At 47.5% G+C, this 15207-nt stretch overlaps 1 protein-coding gene across 2 annotated transcripts in view; it reads right to left on the minus strand.

Annotated features, from left to right (window-relative positions):
- The window catches only part of C1H12orf75 (chromosome 1 C12orf75 homolog), a 35569-nt gene extending 20762 nt beyond the window's left edge, over window positions 1-14807 (minus strand). Inside the window, exons 1-2 of one of the 2 annotated variants that reach the window (XM_075938538.2) lie at window positions 14400-14769; window positions 4393-4417 (exon numbers count right to left, since the gene is read on the minus strand). In XM_075938538.2, the coding sequence (XP_075794653.2) occupies window positions 4393-4417; window positions 14400-14433 (59 nt within the window). In that variant the 5' untranslated portion in view covers window positions 14434-14769. Of the gene's footprint in view, window positions 1-4392; window positions 4418-14399 lie in introns of both variants that reach the window. The other variant, XM_075938528.2, reaches the window with a different exon arrangement.
- Window positions 14808-15207: the final 400 nt, after the last annotated feature.

Below are 15207 nucleotides of genomic sequence, written 5' to 3' on the forward strand. Positions count from 1 at the left end.
CACCATTAAGTAGCAAAAAGAGAGCTTAGGTGACAACGGCATCCAGGCGAAATGTTCCATGCTGGTCTGTTCTTGTGCCACTCCATCGTCCCTCAGAACATCCATTGCATGGACAATAGGATTATATTTTTAATATGGTCTCTCAGATGGAGAGACATTCCACTGCTGTTCGAGGGATTTAACATCAATGCCATGTAACAGTGTTCTTCTTTCAGCTACAGGAAGTTCCTCTTCCTGTGAGGCTATTCTTTTTCTGGGAAGCCTCTTGCCATACTGCTGTGCTTGAAAGTACAATTACTGGTGGTGACTCAGTAAAGCCCAGTAGAGACACTTTCCCTTTAGATTTCAGATAACAAAAGCACTCCCTCTCTTTCTGACCTGAGAGACACCTCTCTCTTCTGCACGCTCATGTCCCTTGAGCTTACTCATCCCTACCACGTACAAATACATTAAGGGAACAACTCATGTACTTCGCTTTCTTTGAGAGATACTTGGCACCTCATACAGACTGCACTATAAAAGACCCATGATATAGGACCTTTAATCACCGGTTCCCATATTCCATGTCCATTTTATGACATACACTTGCTGCCATTTTTTAAATTTTAATTTCTAAATATTTCTTTCTTGGGAGGATAAGACTCCTTTTTTGCTTCCTTTTACCAGCAGACCTCAAATGGCTTTACAAAGAAGGTCAGTATTATCATACCCATTTTACATATAGGGAAAGTGAGGCATGGGGAGGGAAGTGACATTCCCAGAGTGACTGAGCAAACTAATAGCAAAGCTAGCCATAGTACCTATGGGTATGTCTACACTACCCCGCTAGTTCGAACTAGCGGGGTAATGTATGCATACCGAACGTGCAAATGAAGCCCGGGATTTGAATTTCCCGGGCTTCATTTGCATAAGCTGGCCGGCGCCATTTTTAAATACCGGCTTGTTCGAACCCCGTGCCGCGCGGCTACACGCGGCACGGGCTAGATAGTTCGAACTAGCAAGCCATTCCGAACTATCTGTACGCCTCATGGATAGTTCGGAATGGCTTGCTAGTTCGAACTATCTAGCCCGTGCCGCGTGTAGCTGCGCGGCACGGGGTTCGAACAAGCCGGCATTTAAAAATGGCGCCGGCCGGCTTATGCAAATGAAGCCCAGGAAATTCAAATCCCGGGCTTCATTTGCACGTTCGGCATGCATACATTACCCCGCTACTTCGAACTAGCGGGGTAGTGTAGACATACCCTTCGTCTCCCAAGTCCCGCTCCAGTGCCCTACCTGTTCAGATATACTGCCTCAGCATATCTTATGGCCCTGATACAGCAAAGTACCTAAACATGTGCTTAAGTTTAGCGTGTGAGTAGTGCCATTGAATTCAACAAAGCAGTCCCATTTTACTTCACTGAGACTACTTGAGCTTCAAGTTAAGCATGTGTTTGAATGCTTTGATGGATAGAGACCAATATGACTAACATTTATTGCCGCAAGTACAGGCAGTCCCCGGGTTACGTACAAGATAGGGACTGTAGGTTTGTTCTTAAGTTGAATCTGTATGTAAGTCGGAACTGGCGTCCAGATTCAGCCACTGCTGAAACTGACCAGCGGCTGACTACAGAAAGCCCGAGGCAGAGTTGCTCTGCCCCGGGCTTCCTGGAATCAGCCGCTGATCAGTTTCAATAGCGGCTGAATCTGGACGCCAGTTCCGACTTACATACAGATTCAACTGAAGAACCCCAGGCGTCCCCAAGTCAGCTGCTGCTGAAACTGATCAACGGCTGATTCCAGGGAGCCCGGGGCAGAGCAACTCTGCCTCGGGCTTCCTGTAGTCAGCCGCTCGTCAGTTTCAGCAGCGACTGACTTGGGGACGCTTGGGGCAGAGCAGATGGGGTGCTGCTGGGTTGCTCCAGTAGCGCCACTCCTCGGCACTACTGGACCAACCCAGCAGCACCCCAGCTGCTCTGCCCCAGGCGTTCTGATTCAGCCGCTGCTGAAACTGACCAGCAGCGGCTGAATCAGGACGCCTGGGGCAGAGCAGCTGGGGTGCTGCCAGGTTGGTCCAGTAGTGCCGAGAGCAGCGCTGCGGGACCAGCCAGCAGCACCCCAGCTGCTCTAACACAGGCGTCCCGAGAAAAGCCTGGTCTGCTAGTGCACCCCCTCCCCCCCCCAGGAGACCAGGGAGATGCGGGCGGCGGGACTGCAGCGCGTCTGGGCGGTCCCACCGCCCGGGTCCTCCGCGGCTTTGCTCCGCGTCTCCCTGGTCTGCTGGGGGGGGGGCGCCCCCCAGCAGACCAGGGAGACGTGGAGCAGCTTTTCTCGCCCCGGAGGACGCGGGCGGCAGTCCCGCCACCCGCGTCCTCCGGGGCAAGAAAAGCCCTGTTCGTAAGTACGAATCCAACATAAGTCGGATCCGCGTAACCCGGGGACTGCCTGTATAGTTATTTTGAACTATTATAAATTCTTAGTTAATGAATGCAAGAAGGTGTACAAGAGTAAGGGTTTTTTATATCCATGATTTTAGTTATATTTATCCACTCTGCTAATTTAAACAAAGCTAAAACTTTTTTTTCTGGCATATTATGACACTTTTGAAAATTTGCTCTTATAGCAAATATTAGAATAACTGATATATGACTTTTCTGATTATCATTACTATAGCATCTTACTGTGAATTTGTTTCTACCGGCTGGCTAGAAGGCCCACCCCTGCAAGTATTACAGGCAATCTCCGGGTTACGTACAAGATAGGGACTGTAGGTTTGTTCTTAAGTTGAATCTGTATGTAAGTTGGAACTGGCATCCAGATTCAGCCGCTGCTGAAACTGATCAGTTTCAACAGCGGCTGAATCTGGACACCAGTTCTGACTTACATACAGATTCAACTTAAGAACCCGAGGTGTCCCCAAGTCAGCTGCTGCTGAAACCGATCAGCAGCTGATTCCAGGAAGCCCAGGGCAGAGCAACTCTGCCTCGGGCTTCCTGTAGTCAGCCGCTGGTCAGTTTCAGCAGCGGCTAACTTGGGGACGTCTGGGGCAGAGCAGCCGGGGTGCTGCTGGGTTGGTCCAGTAGCGCGGCCGCTCCTCGGCGCTACTGGACCAACCCAGCAGCACCCCAGCTGCTCTGCCCCAGGCGTCCTGATTCAGCCACTGCTGAAACTGATCAAATCTCCTGGGGCAGAGCAGCTGGGGTGCTGCCGGGTTGGTCCAGTAGCGCCAAGGAGCGGTGCTGCGGGACCAACCGGCAGCGCCCCACCTGCTCTACCACAGGCCCCGGACTTTGCTCCACGTCTCCCTGGTATGCTGGGGGGGGGGCACTAGCTGCGTCCCCCCCCAGCAGACCAGGGAGACGTGGAGCAAAGCGGCGGAGGACTCGGGCCAGACTGCAGCGCTTCCAGATCAGCGCCGCGGTCTGGCCCGGGTCCTCCGCGGCTTTGCTCAGCGTCTCCCTGCTCTGCAGCTGATCTGGAAGCGGCCGCGGGTCCGGCCCCGGGTCCTCCGCCGCTTTGCTCCCCTTCTCCCTGATCTGCTGGCTCCCCCAGCAGACCAGGGAGACGGGGAGCAGCTTTTCTCGCCCCGGAGGCCGGCGGCGGGACCAGGCATCCCGCCGCTCCAGTCCTCCGGGGCGAGAAAATCCCCGTTCGTAACTGCGGATCCGACATAAGTCGGATCCACATAACTCGGGGACTGCCTGTACTCATCCAAGTAGTTCCACTTACTTCACTAAGGCTATGTCTACACTCATGGCTTCTTGCTCCAGAAATATGCAAATGAGGCTAAACGTGGAATATCGCCGAGCCTCATTTGCATACCTAATGAGCCGCCATTTTTGCAGAAGAGGCTCTTGCACCAGAAGGAGCTGTCTACACTGCCCCTTCTTGCGCACAAAAAACCCTCTTGCGTAATGCTGTTACAGTGATTATTTTCAGGAATATCGGCATTGCGCAAGAGGGTTTTTCTTGCGCAAGAAGGGGCAGGGTAGACAGCTCCTTCTGGTGCAAGAGCCTCTTCTGCAAAAATGGCGGCTCATTAGGTATGCAAGTGAGGCTCGTCAATATTCCATGCTTAGCCTCATTTGCATATTTCTGGAGCAAGAAGCCACGAGTACGTCTACACTGTACGAGTACGAGTACGAGTACGTCTACCTAAGGGTACGTCTACACTGCACAGCTATTTTGGTAAGTAAGCCACCTGCAGTCCCTTCACTCTGATCCTGCTGTCTTTATTGAGGTGATGAAAGCAGGCTATCAATAGATGACATATAGGTCAGGGTATAGTGGGTCTAACATATTGGGTAGCAACTGAGGTATCACATATGACAACATGCATTACTGCACTAATGTGTTTACAAATAATGCTTAAGTTATGTTGCTGACAGTGTACAGAACATTGTAAGTACTTACACATCTTTAGCCGTCCCTGCAGTACCTAGAAAAAAAGAGAATATGTTTTACTGTGTGATGGTATGATCATGTTCTAGCTAATTAAAATGACAATCAAAATCTTTCTGCAGTTCTCCCCTCTTGCTCCTGCAAACAATCCCCTCATGCACAAACCCCAAAAGTGGATGAATATGATGAAGGTCACTTGTTATCAGGGAAACAGGTTTTTCATGATCAGCTACTATGGCTACGTCTAGGCTACAGGCTTCTTTCAGAAGAAGCTTTTTTCAGAAGAAATCTTCCAAAAAAACTTCTTCTGAAAGAGAGAGTCCACACTGAAAAAGTGCATCTAAAAAGCAATCTTCTTTTTCGAAAGAGAGCATCCAGACTGCCGGGATGCTATCTCACATGTAAGCTGTGGTTGCTATGGACAGAATGGTCACCAGGGCACCTAGACTTTTTCTTCTTTCCTCTTCTTCTGAAAAAACTCCCTCCTCTCTGTCCAAACATGACTTTTTGCGAAAGAGCTCTTTCGCAAAAAGGCTTCTTCCTTGTAGTATGAGGATTACCAATGCCGGGAAAAACCCTATGTTCTTTCAATTTTCTTGTGGAAGAACGCAATTGAGTGTGAACATTCCTCAAGTTTTGTGGGGAAAACGGCTGTTTTTCCAAGAAAACTCTGTAGTGTGGACATACCCTTACTCTCTCTGGGTCACATTCAAAATGGTAAACTATTCTTAAAGCTTCAGTGGAGCTGTGCCCATTTACACCACCTGAGGATATCTGTATTTTTTTTTCTGCATAAGCTAAATTGCAATATTCTGAATTCTGGCATTTTTCCAGTTGTAAGCTGCCACAATTAACTAAGCAATTACTCTTAAATATCTGTTTATTTTGTGAACATGCTGTTTGATTCTGTTATAGACTTAGCACTGCATGTAAAATGTGGTGTCATAAAATAAACACAATTTTATAAACAACTAAACTAAAATCACTTTAACACTGGGACACAATCCACCCCAAACCTCAACACATCTAAAAAATCAGGTTCATCCTAATTCATCTTCTTATTTAAAAAATAAGTGAGGCAAGGGAAAAATATTACAACCTTGTTCTGTGGTTCAAAGAATTGAATGTTCATGACTCAGCCACCACATGCTGGGAGAGCAGGAATCACTTAAGGATGACCTAGGTAAAATTCCTACCAAGTTACTAAAGACTGTGCTATTGTTGCAGGTATGTCATTCAGTTCTACAGTCAGTAATACACGTTTTCCATGAATTACAAGTGCTGCTTGAGGCCTTAAAAACCCCTTTCACCCATCTCCTCTCAATGAAATTCATTCTGAAAAAGCTAAAGTTTTAGTCATAGCCTAGAAGGTTTTGCAACATTTTCCCCTTAACAGTCTTCTTTGCTCTTTAGAAAACTTTTTTTTTCTGGTGTGAAATTAATGCAAAAACGAATACAGCTCTTTCCTCGTTATGGTGGCCGGAAGCTGAAGCTAGACACATTCAGACAGGAAATAAGGCAAAAATTGTTAACAGTGATAGCAATAAACCACTGAAACAATTTACCAAGGTTTGTGGTGAATTCTCTGTCACTGACAATTTTAAATCCAAGATTAGATACTTTTCTAAAAGTTATGCTCTAGGAATTATTTCGGGGAACTTCTATGGTCTGTGCTATATAGGAGATCAGACTAGGCAATCATATGGTTGCTTCTGGCCTTGGCATCTATGATCTATACATTATATAGAAGAATGTGTAGTTTGTGCCCTCACTTTAAAACAACAATTGAGCAGGCAGGGTTCTGAGGCTTCCCAGAACCAGGCTCCTGTATGGTCACATGAATATTATATGTATCAGGAAAGCCACTCTCTCCAACTAAGCTCTGTATGGGTATATCTACACTACAAAGTTAGTTCGAACTAACGGAGCGCTTAGTTCTAACTAGGAAAACCTCATTTTGCGAGGATTAAGCCTAGTTCGAACTAGCTAGTTCGAATTAAGGGGTGTGTAGCCCCTTAATTCGAACTAGTGGGAGGCTAGCCCTCCCCAGCTTTCCCTGGTGGCCACTCTGGCCAACACCAGGGAAACTCATCTGCCCCCCTCCCGGCCCCGGACCCCTTAAAGGGGCGCGGGCTGGCTACAGTGCCCGTGCCAGGTGCAAGCCTGCCAGCACCCAGCCAGCAGACCCTGCACCTGGCACAGATCGAGCCACACACCCGATGCCCCCCAGCCCTCCCTTTCTTCCCGGGACCAGGCTGGCGGCTCCCGGGAGTTTGCCCGGGACCGCAAGAGGCGGGTACCCGCCTGGGCTAGTGCAGACATCGTGGACCTCGTCCACGACCTCCGCACTAGGCACAGGAAAGTGGCCGTCCAGGGCAGGAGAGCTGCCAGCCTGGCCACCCAGGAGCAGGTGTGCATGAAAATCAAGGTGGTCCACTGAGACCCCCGACCCTGAGCCCTGAGCTTACAATGGCCGTACTGGGTCAGACCAAAGGTCCATCTAGCTCAGTAGCCTGTCTGCCGACAGCAGCCAACACTAGGGACCCTGGAGGGGATGGACCAAAGACAGTGACCAAGCCATTTGTCTCATGGCATCACTCTCCAGCCTTCCACAAACCTTGGGCAGGGACACCACTCCTACCCCCTGGCTAATACCACTCCATGGACCCAACCTCCATGACTTGATCTCACTTCCCTTTAAACTCTGTTCTAGTTCTAGCCTTCACAGCCTCCTGCAGCAAGGAGTTCCACAGGTTGACTCTTTGCTTTGTGAAGAACAACTTTCTGTTACTAGTTTGAAACCTGATACCCATTCCTTTCCTTTGGTGTCCTCTAGTCCTTCTTTATGGGAACTAATGAAGAGCTTTTCTGTATACACCCTCTCCACCCAACTCCTGCTTTTAGAGACCTCTATCCTGTCCCCCCTCCGTCTCCACTTCTCTAAGCTGAAAAGTCCCAGTCTCTTTAGCCTCTCTTCATATGGGACCTGTTCCCAACCCCTGATCATTTTAGTTGCCCTTCCCCTCTCCCACCTCCTTTTCCCAGTCTCCCCCAGTTTTGTTCAATAAAGACAGATTCCATTTTTTAACACAATTGTCCTTTATTTTGTACATCAAGAAGAGGGGCTAGGGAAGGGTAAGTGGAAGGAGGTGAGGGAGGAATGGGGTACGTGCCCCCGATGGGGAGGACTGGGCTGGCTCTGCGGGCTTCTGGGGGTGGAAGCTCTCCTGCAGCCCCCCAATTGCCCCCTCTCACCAGATGGCAGCCTGCGGCAAGTGCAGCCGGGCTGATGGCCGAGTGCTGTGATGTGCCCAGTGTGGGTAGTCCGGGCACTCCAAGCCAGGACTGCTTTGCAAGCGGGGCACCCCTGAGAACTGTCTGTCCGGGGTGGGGGTCAGGACCCTTTAAGCACAGCCCTCGGCTAGCTTGAGACAGCATCTCCACGCTCTAAGTCCTCCTCTGATGCCCTGCTGGCACTGCTTCCGGCCATCCTTAAGCCTGGTTCAGGGTCCACTTAATGTGGACATGCTAGTTTGAATTAGCAAAATGCTAATTCGAACTAGTTTTTTAGTCTGGATCTGTTAGTTCGAATTAGCTTAGTTCGAATTAACTAATTCAAACTAAGTTAGTTCGAATTAACGTTGTAGTGTAGACATACCCTATGTAATTTTAGTTCCAGTGTCTGTTGCTTGGCTACCCCTCACATCAGGGGTGGGCAATAACAGCAGCAGTTTGGCAGGGCTAGCCCCTAGTAGCCACTACCACTATAGTTATCTGCACAACTGCAGGTACCAACAATCACAGCTCCTGTTGGCCATGGATCGCCATTCCTAGCCAATGGGAGCAGTGGGAAGTAGCGTGGACCAGGACACCGCTTCCCACAGCTCCCATTGGTTGGGAACAGTGATCCGCAGTCAACAGGAGCTGTGATCACCAATACCTGCAGCCATGCAGGTAAATATAGGGGTGGGGGGCCACCAGGAGCTAACCCTAGCAGACGAGCAGCCTGTGCGCTGGTATTTGCGCTCCCCTGCCTCACACTGATACCATCACCTACAAAGATTTAAATTACAGTGCTTGCAGAACAAACCTCTTTATATTATATTGTTTCCAAGATCCCTTTGGGTTTCCTCACTGTACAGTAGGCCCAACTGTAATATATCACTGGAGAAACCCCTGAGTGAGGTTTTGGGGAGTGCCTCACTTGGGATCTGCTTGAGATCCTGATTTTAAAACTTCACATGAACAGGCAGCATTCTGTTCATGTTACTCCTTCAGCCTCTCCCAAAACCTCTTCACACACACTCATGGGATTGGTCTATACAAGACCAGGGAGGTTGGCTTAAGGCATGCCATCCAGCTACGCAGTTTACCTTAAGCCGAACTGCCATGGTGTCCACACTGAGGGAAGCTGACGGGAACACATGCTCCTGCCAGCTTCACTTACTCACTGAGGAAGGAGTATCAGATGCTGATGGGGGCTGCCCTCAGCATTCGATTTACAGGTCTACATTAGACCCGCTAAGTCAAATGCTATAAGATCGACCTCTGGAGGGTGGATCTTCTCTGTCGTGTAGACATGTCCTTAGATTGAGGCCAGCCAAACATTATAGCTATGTCTACACTGGCAGGTTGTTGCGCCAGAAGCATGCAAATGAGACTAAGCGTGGATTATTGCTGAGCCTCACTTGCATACCTAATGAGCCGCCATTTTTGCAGAAGAGGCTCTTGCGCTAGGAGCTGTCTACACTGCCCCTTCTTGTGCAAGAAAAACCCTCTTGCGCAATGCCGTTATTCCTGAAAATAATCAGCGTAGTGGCATTGCGCAAGAGGGTTTTTCTTGTGCAAGAAGGGGCAGTGTAGACAGCTCCTGCTAGCACAAGAGCCTCTTCTGCAAAAATGGCGGTTCATTAAATATGCAAATGAGGCTTGGCAATATTCCACACAGCCTCATTTGCATATCTCTGGCGCAAGATCGCGCCAATGTAGACATTGCCTATGAATCCACAAGAGCAGGAAACTTAAAATTCCCTTGTTTGGCTTCTGTGCCTCCACTCATTCATAGTAGGACCAGAGCTGCATTTTAGCTCTTCCGCAGCTGCAGACAGAGAAGTAAGAGCAGGATTTTACTTTTACAAATAAATGAGGTGCATTCAGATGTTTGGTACAGTGAACACAAGCTACTATTAAAATATAAGATTCAGGATACTAGTCTCAAATGGGTATCCATACTGTAGCTGCAATCCCCCCTCCCATCCCTGTACATATAATTTAAACAGCTGCAAGTAAAGGACAAAAATGTATCTTGGAGGCACCTTTCTTCATCACTATGGAGTGTTAGTAAATGTATTCTGAATGCAGAAGACTGTTGAAAGAATTTTACATACATATTTTTCTGACCTGAAGAAACTCATTCTGAGTGATTAGTGTAGTGGAAATGTGGAAGATGATTGTGAGGTAGAGGAAATTAGGTGGTGTAATTCCTTTTGTGCCTGCATTTTCTTGCAGGCTTGGATGCTCTAGGCAGCCATTTGTGCTTTTTGCTTCTTATTATTCTTTTGTTATTCTCAAAGAGTGAGCTGTTTGCTCAAGATGGTACAGTGCAGGAATGCACTGTTGACTTTCATCAAGTTCTGGGACAGGTCCCAAGGCCATGCACCTGGTATGGGAGTGCAGGAGGGCTTGGGAAGATCACATAGCTATCTTTGCTGAATGTTTCCCACCTGATAATGCTAATTATTTGGCCTGGGAAAATATGCAAAGTATCAACAAGCTAATTATTGGATCTGGGAAAATATGCAATGTATCAACGATCTTATTAGGTTCTCAAAACAAACAGGTGTGATTACTGCAGATAAAGGCTGGGAATATTCCTAACATTGGAACCTTGGCGTAGACCAAAGCCACAGAAGGGTCTACACACTGGCCATGGGGGTCTGTCTGCTGTCCATCTTCGGGAGGTTCCCGGCAGCAGAAGGAACATATCCATTGCATTTTATTCTGTGGTTTGCTTAGGCTTAATAAGTATTGTATTTTCTTAATAAGTATTGCATTTTATTCTAAAATTTGCTTAGGCTTTGTAAGTAGTGTATTTTATGCTAAGATTTGCTTCATTGTATTTTACTCTAATATTAAGCATTGTATTTTACCTTAATATTTGCTTAGTAAAATCTTTAAGCCTTCACCCAATTTGTGTGCTTATTGCCTCTGAATCCCTTAAGGGAAGAACCATTGCCTCTTGGCAATACAATTACCTATAAGAGGGAGTGTGGCTTCAGGAAAAAACAATATTAAAAAGGATAATGGATAAATCAGTATTTGGTTAATAGAATAAATATATTCATACTGAAAAAGAGACACTGCTCACTCTCTCTACAGAGATCTGGCAATCAGAGCTGGTCAGAAAATATTTTTTCCTATGAAAATTGTTTACCAAAATAAAACAGTTTTCAGAGAAATTTCTTACAATATTTTTGGGGTTTTAACAAAAACACAAAATCAAACTAAGCGGGCTAGCAGCTTCTCTCTTTTTTTAAATGAAAGCTTTGGTCTCCAGAGGCTGGAGAGCACCCATCTTTAAGGCTGTCATTGTTGGGAGCAATGGTGGGAGCAGAGGCAGTGCAAAGATGGGACATTTTAAGAAAATGGCTGGCACAGGCAAAGCTGGAATAGTGGGACATTTCCTAACATGGGACAAACTTAGGAAAGTGATGTTTAAAAATACATTTCTTATGGGTAGAAAAGAAAAGCCCTCATGGAGCTTTTAAAATCCATCAAAAATAAAAAGGCAAATAATGATTTGTTAGTAAAAACTGCCTATAGTTAATAGGAAAGTTTAAAAATAAACATCCTCTATAACTGAGGGTATGGTTACACTGCTGCTTAAGTCAACATAAGTTATGATGCTCAGGGATGTGAATTAGCCACCCTGCCTTCCCCCCGAGTGACATAACTTATAATACTGACATAAGCACTGGTATGGACAGGGCTATGTTGGTGAGAGATCTTCTCCCATCAATATATCTGCCACAGCTTGTTGGGAGTGGATTAATTAATTTGACAGAAGAACTCACTCCCGTCGGCTTAGAGAGGTTGCACAGAGAGCTTACAGTGGTATTGCTGCACTGCTCTAAGATCTTGTGCATATCATAGCCTAAGACTTAAAACTGCAGGGCTATAATAATGAAGGTGTATTCTTTGGTTTACTTGGGTCACAGAAATTGCCATATTGCCACAGACTAATGATCCAGTTAGTTTAGAATCCTGCCTTCAATGCTTGATCCTTGGAAGAAGATTTCAACACCCCAAAATATGCTTCTTTGTGAAATACTATACCTTCGATGGTAATTTTGTTCTTGAGCCCACCTGTCATTAATTTATATCTTCCTGATTCATGAGGACTGATAGCTTTTCTAGTGCTATACTAGCAGGCATAACTGAAGTACTATTCTATGCTTTGGACAGATTGTATAATTATATATATGTATTACTTGACAAAACTCAAGTTGACATCAGTAGGTTGTTTTTCCTAAATAAGGAATCAGGCCCATACTTGCCTAAGCCTTTCTATGGAATTCACTAAAGCAGGGGTTCCCAAACTTTTTGACACAGGGACTAGGAAATCCATTCACGAGCTTTTGGAGGACTAGTAACATCATTTGCATATTCATTAAGAAAATGACAAATATGGAAATAAGTTGTTTCTGGTACTCCCAAAGCCCCCAGTGCTAGCTTTAGGAAAGCTTTTGATATGGTCACCCACAATATTCTTGCCAGCAAGTTAAGGAAATATGGATTGGATAAATGGACTGTAAGATGGATAGAAAACTGACTAGACCAGGGTTTCCCAAACTTTTTATTTTAGTTGGAACCTGTTTTTTTCTCAGTACTGTTTTTGCAGCCCAAAAATATAAACGCATATAAAAAAAAGAATGAAAAATGAATAAATTTTCACTGTTTCATCTGGCTGCATATTCCGCCCAGCCCGGGTCAGGGCTTGGGGGACCCAGCGCCGCATGGGCACTCCAGGAGCCTGGAACATCCGGCTGCATCCTCCACCCAGCCTGGCCCAGGGTTAGGGGACCCGACGCGGCACGGGCACTCCGGGAACCCGGAACACCCCAGCAGCCATGTTGAGGCCTGGTATTTTTTCCCGCAGACCGGTACCAGGCCGCGGCTCATATTTTGGGAAATGCTGCACTAAAGTATTAGCTTCTGTACCAGACTACGACAGAGAACATTTCAGGTTAATTATATGCTATGCAGTGCTAGTTTTAATATTCCTGATTGAGCAAAACCATAACTACAGTCTTCAAAGATGCAGCTGTACTGTACAAGGCATACAATTAATTTGTTTGTAAATACAGTTTTATACAAAATCGGTATCCGCATCCATATCCACAAAAATGAGCTGCGGATATCCACACTGCAGGCATCTGCAGATGTCAGATATAAAGCGGGTATTTGCAATTTGCAGAGTTCTAGATCCAAAATGTGTATCTCTGTCTGCATTCATATCTGCAAAAATGAGCCATGATTATCTGCATCTATATCTGTGCATGTGGATACTTGTGCATATGAGGCGGATATCCACAGATTTCCAGGGCTCTATTTATCACTTGTTTACACTAGTACAACTTTACTGACTTCCCTGGAGTTATTCCAGATCTCTCATCTGACAAAGTGGGGTTTTGCCGATGAAAGCTCATCTTATCTTACTATTCTTTAAAAAGGTTTTTCCGATGGGATGACAGTAACATCATGAATCACTCTGTATGAAGGAACCCAACCTCCAACTTCTCAGACAAGCAGAGAGTACAGGAAGGTGCGTGAATTGATTATGGAATGGAGTTCTTGGCCTCCAGGTAAGTGAAATAGGTACAAGTTACATCCCTGGTTGCATAACCACATGTAGCTTTTAACTACTGCTGACTATGTATGAAGAATGAAAGTGCTTTTGGGACCTGAAGAAGAGCTATGTGTAGGATTGAGAATTTGTTTCTCACCACCAGAAGTAGTTCCAATAAAAGATGTCTCACTCACCTTGTCTCTCTAATGCTTTAATGGGGCTGAGCTAAAGCTTGCTTATGCTAATAGAAGACTGTCAGTGACTTCAATGGGCATTTGGATCAGGTCCTTCTATGAATGGAAACTGGAACATTGTTAGGGATAAAGATGCCATTCAGAATGAGATGAATGTAAAGTCAAAGATCCCCACCCTGACCAATCCATATTCACAGATTAAAAAACAAAAGCCCTGTTGTCTTAAGAGACTGGATAAGAATTGCTTGCAGTTCCCAGCCATCAAACACAGAAAGTGTTTATTACCAAAACACACAGAAATCATAGTTATAGGTCACATGCAAACAGTATTTAACATTTACTATTAGTCTCCTTATATTTATATTACTCTTTAGAATCTAACTACTTGATCAAAACTGGCTCAAGAATGGTATTATTTATTAGCCTGGAGGAATAACTTTCCCAGCAAGCTGGAGCCCTTTGATGAGATGTTTACACAGCATATTTTGCACAGTATGTTATGAATTGACAGCATGTGCCTTCTGTAGCGTCAGCTTATTAACAGCTACGTGGAATGGGTTTGGGAGACACAGGTTTTAAAAAATATTTCCCTTTCCCGGAAGATAAAGCCTGCGCAGCAGCTGAGAAGACGCGCTTGGTTGGGCATGAGAGCAGCGCTGGCTAAGTGAAATGTACTTTCCATTTAGTTCTAGAAACGGCCTGTCTCCTCTGCTTTAAGAAAAGAAAAACCTCTTCTCCCTGAGTCGGAACCTAAGAACAGCTTCCCAGTCCCCTACCTCCTGCTCCTCCCAGCCCCTACTCCTCACACCTGCTGCCCCTCCCACCTCCTGCCCTTTGCACTTCCCCCTGCCCCTCCCAGCCTCACCTCCACTACTGCCCCTTGCACCTCCCCCACTGCTCCTGCCCCTCCCAAGCACTCCTACCCCCACCCCTCCCCGCTCCCCCGCTCGTTTGCCTCCTACCCCTGCCCCCCTCACCTCGGCTGCTGGTCGTGGAGTTCCCGCAGCCCATGGCCCGGCGAGCGCCGCGGGGGTCGGGGGAGGCGGCGGGATGGGGCCAGCGGGGCGACGGCAGCAGCAGCGCCCGGCGCCGATGCGGGATGCAGCGGGCTCGGGCAGGAGGATGCGGGGGGAGACCCGGGGACCCACCTCCCCGCCCATCGCCCGGGTAACGGCGGGGACCAATCAGCGCCGGCGGCAGCGCGGCTGGCCCCGAGGGGAGTGGGTCCGCCCAGGGGGCGAGGCCCCCAGCCCCCAGCCTGCCCACGTGCCTCCGTGCCAGCCACGGCGCGCCCCTCCCGGCTCTCTGCTGCGCCCAGCGGCGCTGAGCCTGCCCCAGCTGCAGGAGAATTAACCCTCCCCTGGGAGCCCGCTGGGATCCAGCCCCCTCTGCTCTCCTCCTGGCTTCTGCTCTCCCGGCTGCTCGTCACTGCAGACTTCACTGGCAGCAGGGCAGGTGCTGGGTGACACCCCACCTCTTCCACCTGGCCTGGCGGGATGAGTAGTTTGGGAAAGGAGGGGACCCCCCCCCCCCCGCCCAGCAGAAGGCGGACGCCCTTTGTCCGAAGTTTGCGTAAATCTGGTAGATGTGTTGCCTTGAAACCCAGCGCATTGCTCACGCTACTCAGCCTCCAAGGGCAGACCTGTGAACCTTTCGCCCGCATGCGGGGATCCCAGAGGGAGAACTAGGGCTTTATGGAAAAGCAAGCAAGCAACTCCCTTCCACCCCCCCCCCCAGCTTTCTTTAGTTTCTTTAGAAATTCTGATCCCCCTTCTAATTAAATCG

Source organism: Pelodiscus sinensis, chromosome 1 (assembly GCF_052426305.1).
Source record: "Pelodiscus sinensis isolate ZL-2025 chromosome 1, ASM5242630v1, whole genome shotgun sequence".
In the NCBI taxonomy this organism is placed as follows: Eukaryota; Metazoa; Chordata; order Testudines; family Trionychidae; genus Pelodiscus; species Pelodiscus sinensis.